The 22,315-nt window shown below is 36.7% G+C and overlaps 1 protein-coding gene across 6 annotated transcripts in view; it reads left to right on the forward strand.

Moving 5' to 3' along the window:
* CNOT4 (CCR4-NOT transcription complex subunit 4) overlaps positions 1–22,315 on the forward strand; it is a 140,207-nt gene that overhangs the window by 50,227 nt on the left and 67,665 nt on the right. For all 6 annotated transcript variants that reach the window (XM_032303851.1, XM_032303852.1, XM_032303854.1 and 3 more), the window contains exons 2-3: positions 9,025–9,290; positions 17,706–17,903. In XM_032303851.1, the coding sequence (XP_032159742.1) occupies positions 9,117–9,290; positions 17,706–17,903 (372 nt within the window). In that variant the 5' untranslated portion in view covers positions 9,025–9,116. The remainder of the gene's footprint in view (positions 1–9,024; positions 9,291–17,705; positions 17,904–22,315) is intronic.

Consider the following 22,315-nt stretch of genomic DNA (forward strand, 5'->3'; position numbering starts at 1 on the left):
CTTCAAGTATATTTTTTTCTTATCCTTCTCTCTTCCTTTTGTACCCGGTATGAGTATGCTGATGCACTTAATGGTGTTTTACTTTTCTCTGAGGGTCTTTTCTGTTTTCTTTTTTCTTTTCTCTTGCTGTTCCTTGGATTGCATAATCTTTAATCTTTATTAATCTGTCTTTGATTTTGCCATCTTATTCTTCTGCCAATTGAAATGCACTGTTCAGCCCCTCTAATGACTATTCAATTTCAGTTATTGTACTTTTGAACTCCAGAATTTCATTGTTTATTTTTAATAATACTTATCTCTCTATTGACACTCTGTTTGATATGATGTCATCATACAGTCCTTTACTACTTTAATTATGGTTTTCTTTAGTTCTTTGAATATATGTTAATGACTCTTTGAAGTCTTTGTTAAATCTGACTTCTGGTGGCTCACACAGGCAGTTTCTGTGGCTGCTTTTTTCCTTCTGTATGGGTTAAACTTTCCTATTTCTTTGTATGGCTTGTAATTTCTGGTTGGAAACTGGACATCTGATATAATATCATAGCAGCTCTTGATACTGGTCTCCCATGCCCTTCTCAGGGCTTCTGATTGTTACTTGCTTATTTGTTTAGTTACTGAGTGGATTATTTTAGTGACTTCTCTTTCTCTCTTGGCATGTTAAGCATCTGGTGTTGTTCCTAGGGGGTGCAGATTTGGATATGCCCACATTCACCCAGGAATTTTTCACAGGGCTCCCTTTCACTGCCTCTTTCCTTGACTACACCCAGATGTTAAGCTCCATTAATTGCCATCTGCTTGCTCCATTGTTTTCAACAATGCCTTAGGACATGAATTGTTTCTCAGCTTGATCCAAAAAATTGGAGCTCACTTGAAGGGATAGTTCTTGGGTCAGAGCTTGAAATTTGTTCTGACCCCAGGAGGGTTCAACCCAGCTGGTTTACAGGTTAGCCTGTATCTGAATCTCCTCCTGTTTGCCCTTTACTGCAATGCCCTAGGTTTTGAGATGGCCCTTAGGCTTGAACTTCACACTCTGTTGTAGACAAAGTCAGCATTGGAACAATGTTGGATTGAACAGTCTTCTTGGAAGAAATTCAAGGGTTATTGGTTTTAAGGCCTGCTTCATCTTTCTGGCAAAATCTTTGGCTCTGGAATTGCGTAGTAGAGACAGTGATGTGCTCTTCTCTGTGTGTGTCATCCCCAGTTTAGGAACTGAGCACTTCTTGGAAGCATATATGGTGGTAGTCTCAGGTCACCTAGTCTTGCCTGTCTTGGTGTGGGACTTCTGCTTTCCAAAGTAGCTGGGTGAAGGACAGTCTGGGTCCTAGTATTTTCAGCCTGCAGCCTACAGCAGCAATGTAGGACCTCTTTCCTGGGAGTAGCAGTTAAGTGGAAGAGAGATGCCCTTACCTGCACTTACTTGGAACTTAGCTTTAGCATCAGGTAGCTAATGAGCAGAATGAGAAACGCTGATGTCCTGCCCCTCCTGGGAGATTGCTCTTGGACTGGTAGCTGTGGCGAGAGGGCACTCTTTGTTCCTGGCTACACCAGGCTGAAGTTTCAGCCTTCCTTAGCCGGAAGGAGGAAGGAAAGAGAGGAAGTAAGTAGATTTTGGTTCAGATACTACATAGTCTTGCTGTTTTTCCCGAGTTTCAGATTTTCTTGAGAAAATGTTTCTTCATTTGCCTTATAACTTAGGGTCATTTTTGCTTATTGGGGTCAATAATGTATCCCAAAGACATAGACTAGAATTTGAAACACAAGAAGAGCTGAATAACTATTTATTGAATCACTCAGTAAATTAAGATAAAAAAGAACTGTTGGAATGCAGAAAGTACATTCGTCAGCTATCAAACTTTCCTAAAGTGAGAACCTTTTTGAGGAGAAGGAATTAGTGTTATGATGTACTGGATACAGTTAGAACAACGAGTTAGCTTTCTTGATAAGAGAGCCTAAATGAGCTTTTTTACCTTTTGTTTTTTAAACTCCCCCTTTAAAAGACTAGTCATTGTTAAGTTCTGCCCACTTTAAGTAGTGGTAGAAGTCTACACCCAAGTGGTTTAAGTTAAATCTTTCTTACTTGAATCATTTTCAATGTGTATGGAAACTTTTTTTTATAGGACAGAAACTTGTAGCAAATCCTTTTTTCCCTTTAAATTGATACTACACATAAGTGATCAGTTTTTAAATACATTTTAATTTTCATATTGTTAGATTTTTAGAAATATATTTGTATGCAAAGATTGCATTTTCTTCTTTGATTTAAATGATTTGTCATCTTGTCTGTCTTTGATTTCTTCAGCTGATAAATTGGTGGTAATTTTAATAACAACTCTCCCAAAATCAATGATCATATTCCTCTACCTGCAAATGAATGCATCCAAATTAGCAAATTACTTTTTTTTAGTATTGAATATTGCATCATAAGTAAATGAAAAAAAAAAACAACAAACAACCTTGCTTTTTCAGTGAGATGTTCAGAGAAGTCTGTTATTATGTCTAATATGTGTTTGCTGCATATGGACTTCAAAAGACTGGCAGTTTTGTTCATTGTCTCTTCTAATAGGTGCTTACACATTTATGGATGAATAAATAGATACTTCTCTTCCATTTCCTTCACTTCCCTTCCCTTTCCCATCCATCCTTCCTTCCATCCATCCGTCCGTCCATCCATCCCTTCTTTGTTGATCTCCTTCCACTTACAAATAGTTTCATGATACCAGCTGTTCTGAGGTTTTTGGGTATGCTAATAAATAAGACAGTGTCTTCCCTCCTAAGAGTTCATTTCTACTGGAAAAAGATTCTGTTCATCTTCTCCTACCCTTATCTACCTCTTCTTCCCTAGCAAATGCTTAGGGGACATGTTACAGTGTGTTTGAGTTGACTTGGGTACTGATTTTGATTTATATCTTCTGCAAGTAAAATAATTTACTAAATGAGGAGCGCATTGGTGGAGAGGTTGAAAGCAGTCCCATGTAATTGATTCTTTTATGTATAATGAATCTTAACCTTTATGAAGGAGACTTTAAATTCTTAGGTAGGTATTTTTCTAAAACATAAATAAGCTTTTCTTATTTAAAGGTTCTAAAGGTAAAACTGACAATCTTGAGTTCCATAGTATATGTATATTCATGATATATGTATACTGGTACTTTGGTACTGAATTTAAAATGGTGAAGTATTTGGGCATCTGGGTGGCTCAGTGGGTTAAGCCTCTGCCTTCCGCTTGGGTCATGGTCTCGGGGTCCTGGGATCCGCCCGCGTTGGGCTCTCTGCTCAGCGGGGAGCCTGTTTCCTCCTCTCTCTCTGCCTGCCTCTCTGCCTTCTTGTGATCTCTCTCTCTGTCAAATAAATAAATAAAATCTTAAAAAAAATAAATGGTGAAGTATTGTTGTTGATATTTAGGCAATCAGCTTACCTTGCCTTTTTAAAAAAAAAATTTTTTTTTTTCTAATTTGACAGAGACAGAGATCACAAGTAGGTAGAGAGGCAGGCAGAGGGAGAGGGAGAACAGGCTCCCTGCTGAGCAGAAAGCCCGATGCAGGGCTCAATCCCAGGACCCCTGAGATCATGACCTGAGCGGAAGGCAGAGGCTTTAACCCACTGAGCCACCCAGGCACCCCTTACCTTGCTTTTTTATTTAGCAAATTGTCCATAGCTGGTGTTCAGTCTCTTTTTGCTTTTGTGTAGTTTATTATATAAGTAACATGCTTTGTGCAATAGGTGCCTAATATAGAATTGGTGGATAACTTAGTGTTGTTTCCTATTTTTGAAGAGAGTTGTCAGTCATAAATGATATATAACAAATAATGTGTTCCCATTTTTTATTATTATTCATTCATCAACTAAGTGAGTACTTGCTGTTTGCCACAGGCCATGTTGTAGCTGCTTGGAGTACACTATCATAAAGATTATATACCAGGTAATTCCTCTGCTCTCCTACTAAAATTTCCACTCTAGTGAGACTGGACTGGTTGTTAAATAAGAATTTTATAGTTCTAAAACAGTGATTAAGTAAGCTGTAAGTGGTGTGGAATTATTCTTAAAGGTTTTAAAAAATGTTAGTTTATAGTTCTGTGTATATATATCTAGTATATTTTTTTATGGACACTTAAGATGCTATTCTGGATGCTTTTCAAAGCCTGTGTGTGTGTGTGTGTATTTCATATCTATAAACAGCTCTCTATTATGTGTTGTTACAGTGTATTTTGGTTATGTAGTATATCCAGGAGTATAATTTGCAGTGCAGTGGAGTTTACATCATATGCACATTTACCTTATGACAAAATCAGCCATGAGATTGGCAAAAATTAAAGGATTAATGACTAAGGAACCAAATACTTAAAAAGTTTTCTCAAAAGTGCTGTTTATACCCCATTTAACTGTGTCTAGTGTGTATTTTTCTTTTATTGATTTTTTAAATAAAATGTATCCTAAACTTTGTCATTTTAAGTATTTTGAAGTGTACAGTTCAGTGGCATTAAGAACATTCACAATGTTGTCTAACTACTACCACTTTCTGTTTCTAAAACCTTTTTTATCATCCCAACCAGAAACTCTATATTTATTAAGCAGTAACTCCCCATTCTCCCTCTCCCCAACCCCCTGGTAACCTCTATTCTTTCTGTGTCAGTGAATTTGCCTATTCTAGATATCTCATGTCAGTGGGGTCATATAATACTTGTCTTTTTGTGACTTGCTTATTTCACTTAGTGCAGTGTTTTCAAGGTTCATCCACATTGTGGTGTGTATCAGAATTTTACTCTTTTTATGGCCAGATATTGTCTGTATGTACACTACATTTTCCATTCATCTGTTGATGGACACTTGGATTCTTTCTATCTTCAGCTGTTGTGAATAATACTGCTGTGAGCATTGCTGTACAAGTATCTCTTCAAGTCCCTGCTTTCAGTTTTTGGGGTATATATTCAGAAGTGGATCATAATGCTAATTCTGTATTTAACTTTTTGAGGAACCACCAAACTGTTCTCCACAGTGGCTGCAGTACTTCACATTTTACAGTAAAATTTTATACAAATGTTTTCAGCAGTGTCCTAAGTGCAAAACCATGTATGTAGCACTTTGTGAGTGATTTTTGAGCATGGTTTTGATTTCAGGATTTAAAAAAAATACATATATCTTATTTATTTATTTGACAGACAGAGATCACAAGCAGGCAGAGAGGCAGGGGGATGCAGGCTTCCTGCTGAGCAGAAAGCCTGATGTGGGGCTCGATCCCAGGACCCTGAGATCATGACCGAGCCGAAGGCAGAGGCTTTAACCCACTGAGCCACCCAGGCACCCCGAGTATAGGATTTTAATTTTGTGTACTTCACTACTCTTTGGTGTTCTAGGAGCATTATATTTGTGTCGGAATTTATACTATGTTGTGGTATTAGTTGCAGTTGATGTAGAGAATAAGAACTTAGGTAATGAGGTAGAGATTTTCTGTATTATTGACTCTTTTGAGAAAATAATACCATTTTCACTTTTTGGAAATAGGCATTTCATACACAAAGATATGCAGCTGCAACTTCAGTGATGATTATTTCTGTCTTATCATGCTGGAAAGGGGATGGATTCTGAAGCTGGTGGTCTTACTTTTGATTTGTGTGTTTTAACCCTTAAGAGTTTCCCATGTGGCCTCACTTTCACCTTTTATAAAGGATATAATGTGTTCTTACCAAGTCACTGTGAGGATTAGATAGTATATGTGAAAATGAACTCTTTTTCAAAATTAATTAGTGAATCAAAAACTAATCACTTCTGTCCTAAGAACCCCCCCCCACACCTCCTCCAGGAAGTCATTGACTTTACTTTCCTTTTTCATTTAAAAACATCTTTTCTTTCTGTGTCTTATATCTTTATAAATCTTATTGTTTTAACTCATTTTGTTTTATTTTTATTTTAATGTACTGCAAATATAAATATATAATTTATACAATATACAATTTTAATATAAATACTAATATTTATGAAATAAAATTATTCTTCCTTAAATGAAAATTTGGGCTAAGGTATTTGGAGAAGAGAGAGTTTATTTCAAAGCTTATTTTAAAGCTTGATTTAGTGGTGTTATATAAAGGAAATTCCTCTATATTTGAATTTTCATTTAATTTTGCATGTCTTAGCATTTCCAGATGAATAAATTGAGTCCTAGAGCTTTTGATTGTCTTTTCCAAGATTATGTAGCTATTTAGTGGAGGCATGAGGCAGAAATCAGCTCTTTCACCTTGTATTCCAGTGTTCTACCACATTAGACTTCCCTCCTACATTTTACCCGTTCTATGATTTCCTTTGGCAACAGGTTTGCATGGCGTCTCTCCATGGTACTAGAAGTGTACAGAGTGCACTTGCACTTGTATTAACCACCTTAAGGGATTTCTTGCTCTTGTTCCTTTTACTCCCTCTAAACTGGGAAATACATACTCTTGCAGACCTTTTAAAAGATTTTCCTTAGGGGTGCCTGTGTGGCTTGGTCAGTTAAGCATCTGCCTTCGGCTTGGGTCATGATCTCCAGGCCCCATGTTTGGCTCCCTGCTCAGCAGAGAGGCGGCTTCTCCTTTCCCTTCTCTCTCTGCCCCTCTCTCTGCTTGTGGTCTCTGTCTCTCTCAAATAAATAAAATCTTTTAAAAAGTTGTTTTTGTTTTTTTTTTTAAACAAGCAATCAAAAAGCAAGACTTCAGTATGTCATCTTTTGTTTATGGTAATTTAGTTTTTGGAAAGCTTTTCAATTCGTAAGTCCCAGCTGTTTACCTTCCAGCATCCCATAAATAGCCTCACTAAAACTCAAGCAGGCTATTGTGGAGGTAACATCATGTAATCTAAAGTATGTTGGAAGTGTAGATAGCGCCTCTCAATTAGTTTCCTGTTGTTGGAAATTATGTTTGAGTTTGCTTTTTCTGCAGGTATAGTTTGGGATATTCAAGTTGGAGGAGCTATTAGAAATCAGCTGTAATTTTAATATATGAAGAAACTGATAGTAGCAAAATTGAGTCTGCAAACCAGGATTCCTGAATATATATACCATGTCTTTAAAAATTTTTATTATATACCATTATATATCATGGTATATAATATATATACCATGTCTTTAAAAAGATTTATTTTGAAATAATTATAGAGTCATAGGAAGATATTTTCTTTTTCTTCTAATTATTAAAAGCAGATTTATGGGATGCCTAGGTGGCTCAATTGGTTAAGCGTCTGCCTTTGACTTGGGTCATGATCCCAGGGTACTGGGATTGAGTCCCACATCGGGCTCCTTACTCAGTGGGGTGCCTGCTTCTCTATCTGCCTTTTTTTCCCACTGCTTGTGCTCTCTTTTTCTCTCTCTGACATAATAAATAAATAAAATCTTAAAAAAAGATTTAACTTTTCAAAAGATGAAAATAATCCATAAGGTTTGCTGTTTTAAATACAAAAAATATTTTGTAACAAATCAGATAATATAGATTTTTCTAAAACAAAATTAATTTCAAAAGTAAAATCTACTTACCTCCATTTTGTCTTTTTTGATAAGGTAATGTTTTAGTGTGTAACCTTTTATGCGCTTTATTTTCTTAGAGAAACAAATCAAATATATATACATACAGGGTTTAGATATTTATGTGGAAGTAATTGAGTTGGTCTCCAGCTTTATTTATTTATTTATTTCTAAAGATTTATTTATTTATTTATTTATTTGTCCACACTGAGCAGGGAGCCTGATGTGGGACTCAATCCCAGGATCCTAGGATCATGACCTGACTTAAAGGGAGATGCTTAACCGACTGAGCCACCCAGGCATTCTCAGCTTGAGTTATTTACTTTTTTTATTTTTAATCTATTTTTAAGATTTTTTTTTTATTTACTTGAAAGAGAGTGCAAGCAATGGGGTATGAAGAGGGAGGAGCAGAGGGAGGGGGCGAAGCCGACTCTGCAGTGAGTGGGGAGCTTGTTGTGGACCTGGAGATCACCGCCTGAGCCAAAATCAAGAATCAGATGCTTAACCGACTTTAAGTGCCCCAGGTGCCCCTCCAGCTTGCTTTAAAACAAAACCAAACAAAAACCTGACAACTGTATAATAGACATCTTCTGATTCAAGACATCCAGTTTATGGCTCTATCATTATTTATTTAATGATCTCCCAACTGATGGACAGTGACTTTGCAGTTTATATGCTAGGAACAGTGCTGCCAAACAGAGCAAAGTACCTGGTGCACAGGTTTGAGTATTTATGTGGGATAGATTCTAAGGTGGGATAAAGGCATGGTTAACAGCACAGATTCAGGGGCGAAGACTTGCTGGAATGAATCCAGGCTGTACCATTTAAGAGCCAGGCAACTTAAGGCAAGATATTTTTTGTGCTCTCATTTTCTCTGAAAGAGGAATTAGATCAGTAATAATCTTTACTTTCTGGGGAGACTAACTTCTTTGATAGGCTAATGGGGGACAAATGCTTTCTCCCTGTTTACTGACCAAAGAGGTTGATCACCTTTTCATGTGTTGTAATTATTTGTAATTCTGTGAGTTACACATTGTCTTCTGTTCTCATTTTGACTTAATTGCCTTTTTAAAATTGCTTTGTGAGATTTGTTTGTATACTCGACCTTAACTTTTCATTATAGTGAATATATCCTTTACTCTGCTGCTTGCCTTTAGTTTTGTGTTTTCTTCTTTCCACATTACTGAGTTGACCATATCTTTCTATGCAGATCTATCATTAAAGTAGGTAGACCAGAATTTTATTATTGCTTATAAACTGGTCTGTGCGTACCATATTGATTTGTAAATGTCACTGTTACTAAATATTAAAACCTCATAAATTCATGGTTCTGTTTCTAGAGTATTTAGGTTCTTTAATAGTTTGTCTATTTTTGTACCCATGTCAAATTTGTATATTATTTATTCTCCTAAAATGTGCTATGATTAAGTACTAGGTTAGTATTAAATATTTTACACATTTTTTGTCAGTATGTTTCCTGATGGTTGAAATGCCATTTTTTCTCCAGTAGTAAATAGTATACTTTGTTTCTTCTTATGCAGGTCTTTGAAGTTCTACAGTTTAGTTCTCAGTGCTGAACTTCCTTCTCCCTTAAGTTATTATAAACTTTTGCTGCTGTTTAATAAACGTGAAGATGTCTCGCAGTCCTGATGCGAAGGAAGACCCTGTGGAATGTCCTCTTTGCATGGAGCCTTTGGAGATAGATGATATCAACTTTTTTCCTTGCACCTGTGGCTATCAGATTTGCCGATTTTGTTGGCATCGAATTCGCACTGATGAAAATGGGCTTTGTCCTGCGTGTAGAAAGGTAAATACTCTAGAGTAACTTTGTATACGGTTTTTTTGTCCCAAACATACAAGTAAGTAGATTTAAAAGAATCTACAAACCTCAGGTGATTTCATGTGTAGCATTTTTAAGATAATAATGAAGTAGAAAGATACTGTATGACCTTGGTAAAGTCATATAACCTCTCTAGTTGACCTTTAGCTCTCTTATCTGGAGAGATTTGCAGGATCAGTGGTGCTGGATATTTAAGAGAATTACGCCAGTGGAGAGGCAGTGGATTAGATAGGATAGTGTGAATTTGGAAAAACACATTCAGCTGGGAGGATAATCACTTTAATTTTCTAGTACAAAATAGAATAAAAGTTTTGATATTTATTAAGAGAGGTCATGGGTTAAAATGACAGAAATCCTGCTTCAGAAGATAATAGGTACTCATTTGTTGAGTCTTTACAACAACTCTAGGCTGTAGTGCTATCCCCAGTGTATATGAAACTAGGGCTTTCAAGTAACTTAACCACAGGCATCAGCTATTGGGTAGTAGGTTTGGGATTCAAACATAAATCTTTTGAGTCTTTTCTAACTCTAAATAGTTCTATGATTTTTAATATTCCTGGGTCCTGCGTAAATAAGCAGGCCCAACAGTTACAATATAGTGAGTGACTCAATAGTGTGAGTAGGATTGCTGCATTTGTTTTTGAAGGACTTTGTGATCCAGAGGTTAATGCAAATACCTTTTTTTTTTTTTTTTTTTTTTTTTTTGTCTTTGGTTTTCAGTGTCTCTTGGTATGGTTTAAAATTTTCTGTTGACTCATTTCAAAGAGCTCTTAGTTCATTACTACAGATTTTGAGGAAGCAGGAATGTGTTTTAGATACCTAGAATATTTAAATTTCATCTCTCAATTTCCTCATCAGAGAGATTATATCTTAGAAGGCAATGCATTATCCAGTTGTTTTTTTAATCTAGTGGACATGTAATATATATTACATGAATCAAAAAAGGTTAGCTCTACTTAAGTGTTGAGTTTGTATATAGTATATGTAGTATATATAACATGTAATAGATATTTATAATGTATATATATTATCTTTTTATAAGGTTAATGTATATAGTTTTGGTATTAATGTATTTTAGGAATGTGAATGAAAACTAAATGAAAATCTTAATATTAGCTTTGGTCAAAATTTGTAATAAATTTGTGTTAGTGGATTTGGAGCATTCAGTCGTATTTTAAAAATTGGCTCCTGGCCATTCCATAAGAAGACAATTATATTGAACTATTTTGTTGAAAGTGGTAATTCTCATTATAGCCCGAAACTATAAGGCTTGCAAAGTTGTTTTACTTAATAAGTTTATCTCTTTTTTTCCTTTTTGTGTGCTATGAAGAGGAATCAATAAAAAGACCACTTATTAAATAGTCATTAGAGAAAAATCAATTATTTGGGGAAATGGCAAAAAAATTCACTTCACTTTTAGGAGATTACCTAGAATCACCTTAAATTCTTAGGAAGTAGAGAAAAAAAAGTAGAAAAATTTTAAGGATAAAGCAAAATAATTTTAGCAGAGCTGGTTATCAATAAAAGTGTGCTTTTCTGGGAAGACAAGCAAGTATGAAGAACCGGAAAGGCAGTAGGCCATTGGGATCAATTTTAGGGAAGAAGCGTTAGCTTAAACATGCTGAGGATAAGGATGCTGAGAGAAGAGTAGTGGTGCTTTTAAGATCCTAAGGAAAATATCAGTGTGGTTGCTTCAGTGTTGCATTGGAACAGGATATGGATCCAGCCTAACTTTTATGCCATGTAGCAGAGACAGATGCTCTCTAGCTGAAACACTGGTTATAAATTTGGGTCAGAGCCTTAAGTTCGGTGGAGATACCCTGGAGGAACTAAGACCTCCTATGCTCAGAAGATGAATTATTGTTATACTCTGTCCACCAGTTTGTCCTCTTTGCAGTCACAAAAGAGCATCCTGCAGTAGACAGGAATAGCATTTATAGACTAGTTGACAGAATTCTTTCATGTAAAAACATGTTAAGAACAAAGAATTAGCAGACATTTCAGGAATACGAGCGTCAGTACCAAAAATCGGTAAATAAAAGATCCTAACAGAAGTAAGCAAACAGAAAGAAACATTTAAAAGTGTCATTGGTGCTTCTCAAATGAAAAGAGAGTGGCATATCTATGTTGTAGAAGGAATATATTTTAAAGAGCAGATTAGAGATCTTGCAAATGAGCAGTCTTATGGGTGGGCTGAGGAACAGAATGTATAAAGTTCAAGAATTGTGTTGTGAGGTCATTTCAACATTTGGAGGAGATTTGGTGGTTGAATTAGTAAGAAACATATACAGATCTAATCAGAGTTAACTCTAGGGGAAACACAAAGTAATCATATTATGCTGCAATGGCTCAGATATGTTTTAGGGGTTGAGGTTTTTTTTTCTTCCATACAGATATATTAGAGCATCATTTGTAGAAAAGACTCTTTTTTTTTTAAGGTTTTATTTATTTATTTTTATTTTTATTTTTTAAAGATTTTATTTATTTATTTGACACAGAGAGAGAGATCACAAGTAGGCAGACAGGCAGGCAGAGAAAGAGTGGGGAAGCAGGCTCCCTGCTGAGCAGAGAGCCCGATGTGGGGTTTGATGCCAGGACCCTGAGATCATGACCTGAGCTGAAGGCAGAGGCTTAACCCACTGAGCCACCCAGGTGCCCTGGTTTTATTTATTTATGTGTGTGAGAGAGAGAGAGAATGAGAGAGAGAGAAAGAAAGAGTACATGAGAGGGGAGAAGGTCAGAGGGAGAAGCACACTCCCTGCTGAGCAGGGAGCCTGGGGGGAGAATCCATCCTAGGACTCCAGAATCATAACCTGCGCTGAAGGCACAGGTGTCTCAATCAACTGAGACACCCAGGCGCCCTAGAAAAGAGTCTTTACTATTGAATGGTTTTGAACTCTTTCTTAAAAATCAGTTGCTCATAAATGTGTAAGTTCATTTCTTGAATCCATCCATGTCCATCTGCAGACGATTGTTTTTATCCTTATGCCAATACCACACTGTCTTGATTACTCTAAGTCTTAAATCACTTTAATCTAAGTGATAAATCTTTCAACTTTGTTATTCTTTATAGAATTTATTTTGGGCCTCTAAGACTTTAGCATTTCCACATAAGCTTTTTAATTAGTTTGTAATTTTGTGCAAAATACCTACTGGGCTTTTGATTGAACTTGTATAAACCAATCAATTTGAAAAAATGACATCTTGAAAATGTTGGCTTATCTAGTTCATAAATAAGGTTTATCTTTCCAGTTTTCTAGGTTTTAAACATTTATAAAGCAATGTTCTGTAGTTTTCAGCATATGGAGTAGTATAGCATGTTTTGTTATATTTATCTGTAACTATTTTATGTTTTCTGAGTTTCAGCATGTGATATTTAAAAAATTCCATTTTCAGTTCATATATAGAATAATTGATTTTGTTAAATAGATTCCTTAGGTTTTTCTACATAAATGATCATGTCTTCTATGAATAAAGACAATTTTACTTCTTCTTTTCCGACCTTTATGTTTTTAAATGATTTTTCTTGCCTTATTGCACTGGGTAAGCCCTTTAGTAGAACATTGGAATAAAAGTGTTAAGAACAATTATCTTTCTTCCCACTTTAATGGAAAGGCATTGAGTATTTTACAATTAAGTATGTTATTAAGCTGTGAGGTTTTTTGTTTTTGGTTTTTTTAAAGATTTTATTTATTTTATTTGACAGACAGAGATTACAAGTAGACATAGAGGCAGGCAGAGAGAGAGAGGAGGAAGCAGGCTCCCTGCTGAGCAGAGAGCCCGATGTGGGGCTCGATCCCAGGACCCTGGGATCATGATCTGAGCTGAAGGCAGAGGCTTTAACCCACTGAGCCACCCAGGTGCCCCTAGCTGTGAGTTTTCTTTTTTTTTTTTTTTTAAGATTTTATTTATTTATTTGACAGAGAGAAATCACAAGTAGTCGGAGAGGCAGGCAGAGAGAGGAGAGAGAGGGAAGCAGGCTCCCTGCTGAGCAGAGAGCCCGATGCGGGACTCGATCCCAGGACCCTGAGATCATGACCTGAGCCGAAGGCAGCGGCTTAACCCACTGAGCCACCCAGGCGCCCGCTCTGAGTTTTTTGTAGATTTTTTAAATCAGGTTGAGGACATTTTCCTTGCTGAGGGTTTTTATCACAAGTGTGCCTTGCATTTTGTCAAATGCCTTTTCTGTTTCTTTTGAAATGATTATGTGTTTTCTTCTTCATTCTGTTGAAATGGTGATTTAGGTTGATTGATTTTTGAGTCAACCTTCCCTTCCAAGGATAAACCTCATTTGATCATGATATAGTACCCCTTTTCTTTTCAATTTGCTAATGTTTTCAGAAAGATTTTTATTATATATTTGAGGGAGTTTTTGTTTTGTTTTGGCAGCAGATCATATATTTGTTTAAACAGATAAGCATTATTTTTACATGTGTCCAGTAGTTCCAGTAGCTTCAGTGTGTGAGGAATGTTTTTACTTGTTATTGTTCATGTTGTTTTCTTTCTTTATGTGCTTGGTTATATCTGTGCCTGCTTCCTGGCTGTTGTCACTGAATTATTTGTAGAGTTGTCCAGAGCCCAGGGTATATTTGCCCTCCTCTAGAGAAATTTTGATTTGGCTTCTGCTGGACCCTATAAACAGTGCCATTGGGGATTCCTCAATCATAACAGTCGCGGGTGAGGCCAGTGAGGCCAAGTATTAAGGTCTTAGGTCTCTAGGATGCAAATCTTCCATGAGGTTGGTTTCAGCAACTTCTTCAGGATGTTTTTCTTCTTCTTCTTTTTTTTTTTATCTTATTCTGACCTCTCTGTAGTTTGTTCTTATCCTGAGACTGAAAGAGCCTTTTGGGGACAGGGCTGGGTCTCAGCTTAACATGGGATTGAGTTCCCCAAAGACTCGTCACCTTGGGCTGACCCTAGGCTTTGAATGCCGACCCTCCCTCCCCATTTGTTGTTACATAGACTTTACACTTATCTCTCTGGATTTTGACTTTTATACAGAAATTGGCTTGGGACTTCCCCACTGCAGATCATTATTGTTTCTAAGATACTGGTTAAAAAACAAACATTATATAGTATTTTTCATTGTTTCTAGGAGAAGGAAAAGTTAAAGCTATGAATGCATTTATTGGAAAACAAAGAACAAAAAATAAATTTCTAGCTTATTTCTAGGTTAAGAAACCAAAAAAGAATAGTAAACATTGTGACAGTAGAAGCAGGGATTAAGCAGAATTTGCTGAAATAGAAAATAAGTAGTATTTCAATAAAAGTTAGATCCGGTTCTTTGAATAAAATAATATAAACAATATGATATAAACAATAAAATAATCAAACTCTTGGCAAGTTTGATCAGAAAATAAAGAGAAAAGACAAAGATACATTAGAAATGAAATGAAATGAAATGAAAGTGGGAGGTTCACCTGGGTGGCTCAGTGGGTTAAAGCCTCTGCCTTCAGCTCAGGTCATTATCTCAGGGTCCTGGGATCCAGCCCCCAGGCTCTCTGCTCCGTGGGAGGCCTGCTCCACCGCCTCCCCCCCCCACCTGCCTCTCTGCCTACTTGTGATCTCTCTGTCAAATAAATAAATAAAATATTTAAAAAAGAAATGAAAGTGGGACCATAACTACACACATGGAAAAAAATTAAGTGATTACACTAGAGACTGTAAACCATCATAATTAATAGTTTGGCAATTTATCATCAAATTAACACTATTAAAATATTTTATACATTAAAAATGGTTCTTCACAGTTGTCATATTTTTATTAGTTTGATATATAATACACAATAATATATTTAAAGAAAAATTTTCCTGCTTGTACTTTTTCATTTGATGCTGTATTCCTGGAAAATTAAGTTTAATATATGTGTTTCAGTCAAAAAGTAAACCAGATGTATTTTTTCATCTCCCAGTTTTAGTCTTCCTCCCTTGCTCATTGCTTTGTATCAGCTTGTTAATTTTTTGTCATTGGGTTTGTCAAGTAGCTATTTATGATGGTATGTGTGTGGTGGAGAAGCTGTCATGGAATGCATGCTTTTTCAACTTTTTCTGGAACCTTGAAAAGTTAAGGTTTTTTTTAAAAGGAAAATTAACCATGCTGAATTAAATTCTCCATTCTAGAGAGTAGCTTGGCGTTCATTTGGCAGATATTTATTGAGTACCTAAAATATGCACTACTAGCTTTATATTTCATCCTGGAGAAAGACTTAAGGTCATGCAAAAGTCACAGCAGTTACCAGGTCAGCTGTTTTATATGCCTCCTACTCACAATTCAGTTGCGGTATGCCAGATAGGACCAGTTAGCTAGAAGGTTCAGATTTTTATTTTATTATTTTTATTCAGACTTAAAAGAAAAAGATTTTATTTATTTATTTGACACAGAGAGAGAGAGAGAGAGAGAGAGGAGGAGGGAGAGTTCAAGCAAGGGGAGTGGCAGGCAGAGGCAGAGGGAGAGGGAGAAGCAGACTCCCAGCCTGATGGTAGGGCTCGATTCCAGGACCCAGGGACCATAACCCAAGCCCGGGGCAGACACTTAGCCGACTGAGCCACTCAGGTGTCTCTATTCAGATTTTTAAATGTGGAAATCAAATGGTCTGGGTGCTTGCGTCCTCCAGGACCACTAAGAATTATGTCTGAATATTTAAGAACAGGATTTTTGGAGACCTTATGACATTACCAGTAGAAGCTGAGGAATATAAAGAGAAGTCTCACTTTTTTAATTGCCTTCATCATTAATCTTAGTGTGTCCACAAATTTGAGGGGTTTTGTTTTTGTGTTTTACTTGTATGTAAAGATTAAAGTACCTTTATGTTAAAAGCATAGCAAGATTTCAGGCTTTTGAATACTGTCTCCACTCTATCTTGTTCCTTCTTTTTTTCTTGACAACATCACTGTTAATCCCTACTCCTATATTCTGATAGGCACAATTTCCTATTTCTGGGATCTCTTCATATACACTTAGATATGATTATATTTAATGTGTCCCCATCTTTCATTTATTATTAACTATTTCTTAGTGGGGAGGGGCAGAGGGAGAGGGAGAATCTTAAGCAGGTTCCACAACCAGCATGGAGCCCAATGCAGGGCTCAGTTTCACAACCCTGAGATCATAACCTGAGGTGAAATCAAGAATCGGATATTTAGCGGACTAAGCCACCTACGTACCCCTGTTTTTTATTAGTAGTAATAATAAGTGACTTATTGAATGCTTAAGTGTAGGAAACAGTTTTAATCACTTTATAAATATATATCTTTTCTAACTCTTACAGGAACCCTCTTAATAATGTACTGTAATTCCTCTTTTACAGAAGAGATGACTGAGGCAGGCAGGTCACAACTTATGGCCAAGGTCTCTCAGATAGTACAGAGAAGCCAAGATTCAAAGCCAGGCAGTAGATTCCACAGCTCTCATTCAGGCCACCAGTACCCTTGGCATTAGCAGTAGGAATGCAAACAGTATTGTAATGACAAGAAAGGGGGGAAAAATTACAATAGTGTAATTGCTAATGTTTATTGAGGGATTACTGTGTGCTATTCACGATAATAATGGCTTTATGAGAGTTATTATATAACTGTTAAACCAGACTTTAAGATCATTTTCATCTTATTGAGGATGCTGACTTTCATTAACTTGCTTAAGTCCATGTGGCTAGTAAGTGCTGGAAATTAAAGTCAAGCTCCTGAGCCAGAGTATCTATGGATTGTTGCTTATTTGCCCATTTATGTTCCTTTTAGATGGACAGTGAATTAAAGAATAAATACATCATTAATCTTCTAGTGCACAGAAGGTTTTCAAGAAGTATTTGTGGATTGTAATATATAAACCTATGTTTGGATGAGATAACTTAAACTCTCTGCCTCTTACACGGGACCCTGGAACCTTGCTTTTCCTGTCAACTCTGCTAGACACTATGGGGAATACCATGATTGTATTTTTTAAAAAATATTTATTTATTTGACAGAAAGATAGAGAGCACGAGTAGGCAGAGGGAGAGGGAGAAGCAGACTTCCTGACCAGCAGATAGCCTGATGCAGGACTCGATCCCAGGACCTTGGGATCATGACCTGAGCTGAAGGCAGACGCTTAACTGACGGAGCCACCCAGGCGCCCCACGATTTTTTATTTTTTTTTTAAATTATAGAACCTTTGGTGGTGTTTTAAGTTTTAATACTAAAAGTAGTCTGTGCTAAACTCTAAAAAAATAAGTGTTTAAAAAACTATTTTATCTTAAATCTATTAAATAAAAATATTTCAGGCAATTACAAGATTTAGAAAAAGGGAGGTGAAACAACCACATACCAATAATCCAGAATGATAATGGTTATTCATATAGCTTATTTCTTTCCTTATTTAATGCTGAGTTCTGTGTTTTGTGCTTAAAGCCATATCCAGAAGACCCAGCAGTTTATAAACCACTTTCCCAGGAAGAATTGCAAAGGATAAAGAATGAGAAAAAACAGAAACAGAACGAGAGAAAACAGAAAATATCAGAAAACCGCAAACATTTGGCTAGTGTACGTGTTGTACAAAAAAACCTCGTCTTTGTTGTAGGTCTGTCTCAGCGCCTAGCAGACCCGGAGGTAAGTCCTCTTCCATTTTCTTTGTCACCTTGACATTTTTTTCTTTTTTTGCCTATCCTATTTGGAAATAACAGCTGACCTTGCCTATTTGCAGGATTCCCCTGAAATTATTAAAACTTAGGAGAGAATGGGAAAAGATTTTTTAATTATCTCTAAGGATCCAATGACCAGTTTTGATCTTAGGCAAGTGTCTTAATCTTTCTTGGCCTCATTTTCTTCAGTTGTAAAACGAGGCAGTTGAACTAGATCTCTGAAATCTCCTTTAGTGCTCATAATCTATGAAAGTTGGATAATGGTTGTTTTGCTATTCAGGCTAACATGTGACATGAGTACTCAGTTTCTTTTTTTCTGTAGCTATATAAGGGGTTCACAGTGGTCATGCAGTTACGTAGTGCAATCCCACTAGAGATCTGTACTTTTTTTAAAATCCTGTCCACATAGTGATTCTTGGTTATTAAACAGTTATAGACCTGCTGCTACACTGTACTATCATTCTATATTCATTCATTTTAATACAATTTTGGGGAAAGATTTGATGATTTCTTTGTCATTTGTTTGGAGGCAGGGGAGGCCTTAACACTTTTGTTCATTTCCTCTTTTTTCTTTTTCTCCTTTCACCACCTGCATTGTAAGGGTAATGTTGAGCTCATAATGTTCCCTGGTGCCCTTGGATGTACATCTGCTAATTGTCAGTTTTGGATGTATTAGGAGGCGCTAACTAGATTGATAGGAGAGCAGGTAGAAGCCGATTGACAGCTAGAGTGTTTCCTTCAGCAGGAGAGAGTTGGATTTGGGAGATCTTCCAGAAGTACTCCTTGAAAAGGGTTTGGAGTAACGCTCGTTGTCATGGTACCCATAAGAGGGAGGATTATAGTGAATATGCTTAGGGAGGTGGTAATCTTCAGACTTGGCTAAGTGGGCAGAGACCCCAGAGGAAGGAAATTTAAGGACTCTAAAAATTGATTTTCTAACAGTCAATTTAGAGAAATAATGCATATTTACAAATGATGAGTTTACTATGTAATTGAGACTGTGAAGGGGTCAGAATCAGTAGAAGAGAAAGTCAGGGAGACCTTACTAAGAAGCCTTTATCATTGATCATTGGCAATAATATCACCGGCACTTCCAGAATTGCTTAGAATTAAGTCCAGGGATACTGGTATTAGTGGGTGGCATGAATCCTTCAGGAGACCAGGTTCTTTCCAAAACCAAAGGGGGCTGATCTAGAGTTCTACAAGAAAAGACTTCAGTAAGAGCTGTTAAGGATGAGAGCTCATTTTAGGCCTGTGACTGAACCTCAGCAGCCAGTTCTTTCTTTTTGTTTTTAATTCCTCAGGCAGGCAGATCCCAGTTCCTCTGTGACCATTTTCTTGAATACCACAACTTTATACACTAGTCCTTCTGTTCTCCCCTTTCAACTCTGCCTTTTTTCTAATCAGAGGGCATTTCTTGCCTTTGCAAGTTTTTTATTTTATCTGTCTCTGTTTACTCCTTCTAATCTTATTGATTAGAACCTACTTTGGCATTTCTGAAACTGCTGTGACATTAAACTAGTGGAACTTTTGATTTCACAACTCCTAGGTATGCATGTGCTTGATTTTGTTAATACATCCTGCCTGCATCCTGTCACCCATAGTACTGGAGGCATATGGGGAGCAGCACCTGAAAGCTGGCTAAAATCGAGCTCTAGTCTCAGTCTGGTGTTTGGATTATAGGTCTCCTGTCTCCTCTTCAGATTCCGTGATTTGTTCTTACTTACATAGAGGCTTCTTTCTTCCACTTCAGATGTGACATGACTCCAGTAACATTAATCTGAAGAAGTATTACACAGAAAAAAATTAATCTAGGTGGTGACTAGTGAGAGAGGGTACTTTATTATGAATCTAAACGTGCCCTTAAAAAACATTCTGCTTTTTTTATACTTTTGAAATCATTGTTGCTTGGTGAGAGGATAGGCAATTTTTTAAAACATTGGTTTCTCTCATTTATTTCTCTTAAAACTCTAGAAGACCAGTGTTTTATTTATTCAGTCTTAACACTTCTAAAACATAATATAACAAATTCTCTTAATTTATTGCATAGTCTTTTCAGCTTGGAAAATTTGAAGTTGGCTTTATTAGAAAACTTGGTTTCAAGTTGTTAGTGTAACTTTCAGGTCAGAGAAGATCCCAATTTACTTATTTTTGGATGATGAACAATTTGATATTTGAGTGAATTCCTTTTAGAAAAACAGAAGAGTTGAGGAAAAATTCAGGCTTATTTTGAAAATGACTTTTGTGGGGCGCCTGGGTGGCTCAGTGGCTTAAACCTCTGCCTTCGGCTCAGGTCATGATCTCAGCGTCCTGGGATCGAGCCCCGCATCGGGCTCTCTGCTCGGCAGGGTGCCTGCTTCTTCCTCTCTCTCTCTCTGTCTGCCTCTCTGCCTACTTGTGATCTCTGTCTGTCAAATAAATAAATCAAATCTTTAAAAAAAAAAAAGACTTTTGTACATCAGAAAACTTAATACCAGGATTGATGGTCAAATGTATTCATTTATCAATCAATAAAAAAAACTATTTTACTTATTTTTTAATATTTTTATTTGAGAGAGAGAGCAAGCATGAATGAGGGTGGAATAGAGGGAGAGGAAGTAGCAAACTCCCCACTGAGCAGGGAGCCCACCGTGGAACTTGATCCCAGGATTCCAGGATCATGACCTGAGTTGAAGACAGATGCTTAACCGGCTGAGCCACCTGGGGGCCCCCCCTAAAAAACTATTTTAGGAGATATGGTAGGTAGTTAGAGGCAGTGACTAGGGGTAATTATCTTCCAAATCCTGCAATTGCAATTTGCTGGAACCTAATTCATTCATTTTATAAGTTAACTATTGAATACTTACCATGTTTTAGGTACTTTGATGTCGGAAATAAAATAATTTAGCAAGCCAGACACAGTCTGTACTTAACCTAACAGACTATTGGTAAGACAAGATTTAAGTACTTTTTTTTTTAAGATTTTTATTTATTTGAGAGACAGAGAGCACAAGTGTGGAGGAGAGGGAGAAGCATGCTCTCTGTTAAGCAGGGAGCCCAATATGGGGCTTGATCCCAGAACTCTGGGATCATGACCTGAGCTGAAGGCAGACGCTTAATCAGCTGAGCCACCCAGGTGCCCTGAATTTAGGTACTTGTAAGTGTGCTGGGCATTTATAATCAGGGAAGTACAAAGTTTTTTGGGGAACATGTAACAGTAGGAAACTTGGCTAGTATAGAAATCCACAAAAAGCCTCCCAGAGGAAAGGATAATTAAGAATTACTACAGAGGCAGCCTGGGTGGCTCAGTGGGTTAAACCTCTGCCTTGGCTCAGTTCATGATCTCAGGGTCCTGGGATCGAGTCCCGTATTGGGCTCTCTGCTCAGCAGGGTGCCCGCTTCCTTCTCTCTCTCTCTCTCTGCCTGCCTCTCTGCCTACTTGTGATCTCTGTCTGTCAAATAAATAAATAAAATCTTTAAAAAAAAGAAAAAAAGAGAAAATTACTAGAGATTGGCTAGGCAGCAAATAAGGATAGGAGGGTCCCATGTATGTGGTGGTCCAAGAGAGCAGCTTGTTTCAGGAACTAAAAGACTTTATAAAGACAGAGCCATGTTATTTTACAAATGAGAAATTGAGGCATAGGGAAATTAAGTGACTTCATTATGTGACCTGAAATCATGCAGCTATTTCATAGCAGAGCCAGGACTAAGAACCACCCCTCTTCCCAACCCACCAGTTCTTTAAAGGTCCTGTTCCAGTATATTTTACACTGATAATTGGTCTGTTGTTCATCCATTCACCTAATTTATCCATTCATCCCTTCTCTCTCTGCTGACCAAATTTTTTATTTTCTCTGTAGTATCCATGAACACTTGACTGTGTTCCCAAAGAATATATAGGAAGACATATTAAACATTAGGCATGCAATTGGGCATTTATAATTCTGTCATGTGGCCTTTTGTATTAAAGCCAGCTCACTGAGGTAAATATATAATATTGAATATATGGATATTCAGTATCCATATATATGAATATGATATTGGATATATGAATATATGGATATCCATATCCATATATATATATGAATATATGGATAATGTGGATATGAAGGGTGCTTTACCTACTCCCCATACTTCTTACTTAATCACTAGAGTGCTCTTTTGCTAGTTGTATGTTTAGGTAGAATTTGGAGTATTTAACTTAATATAGGAAGTTTAAATTATTTGAATTTCCCTTGCTGGGACAAGCTATTTCTTATCAGCCATAGGCCATTTGCTAATACTTTGAGGCCCACCAATGTTCTTTATCCATGTAATTCTTTTTGTTCAGTGCTAAAACAAATTATTTTTGGGTTAACATTTATTGAGTACCTACAGTGTGCTGGGCAGTATGTAAGACAC

The sequence above is a fragment of the Mustela erminea genome, chromosome 11 (genome assembly GCF_009829155.1).
Source record: "Mustela erminea isolate mMusErm1 chromosome 11, mMusErm1.Pri, whole genome shotgun sequence".
NCBI classification, from domain to species: domain Eukaryota; kingdom Metazoa; phylum Chordata; class Mammalia; order Carnivora; family Mustelidae; genus Mustela; species Mustela erminea.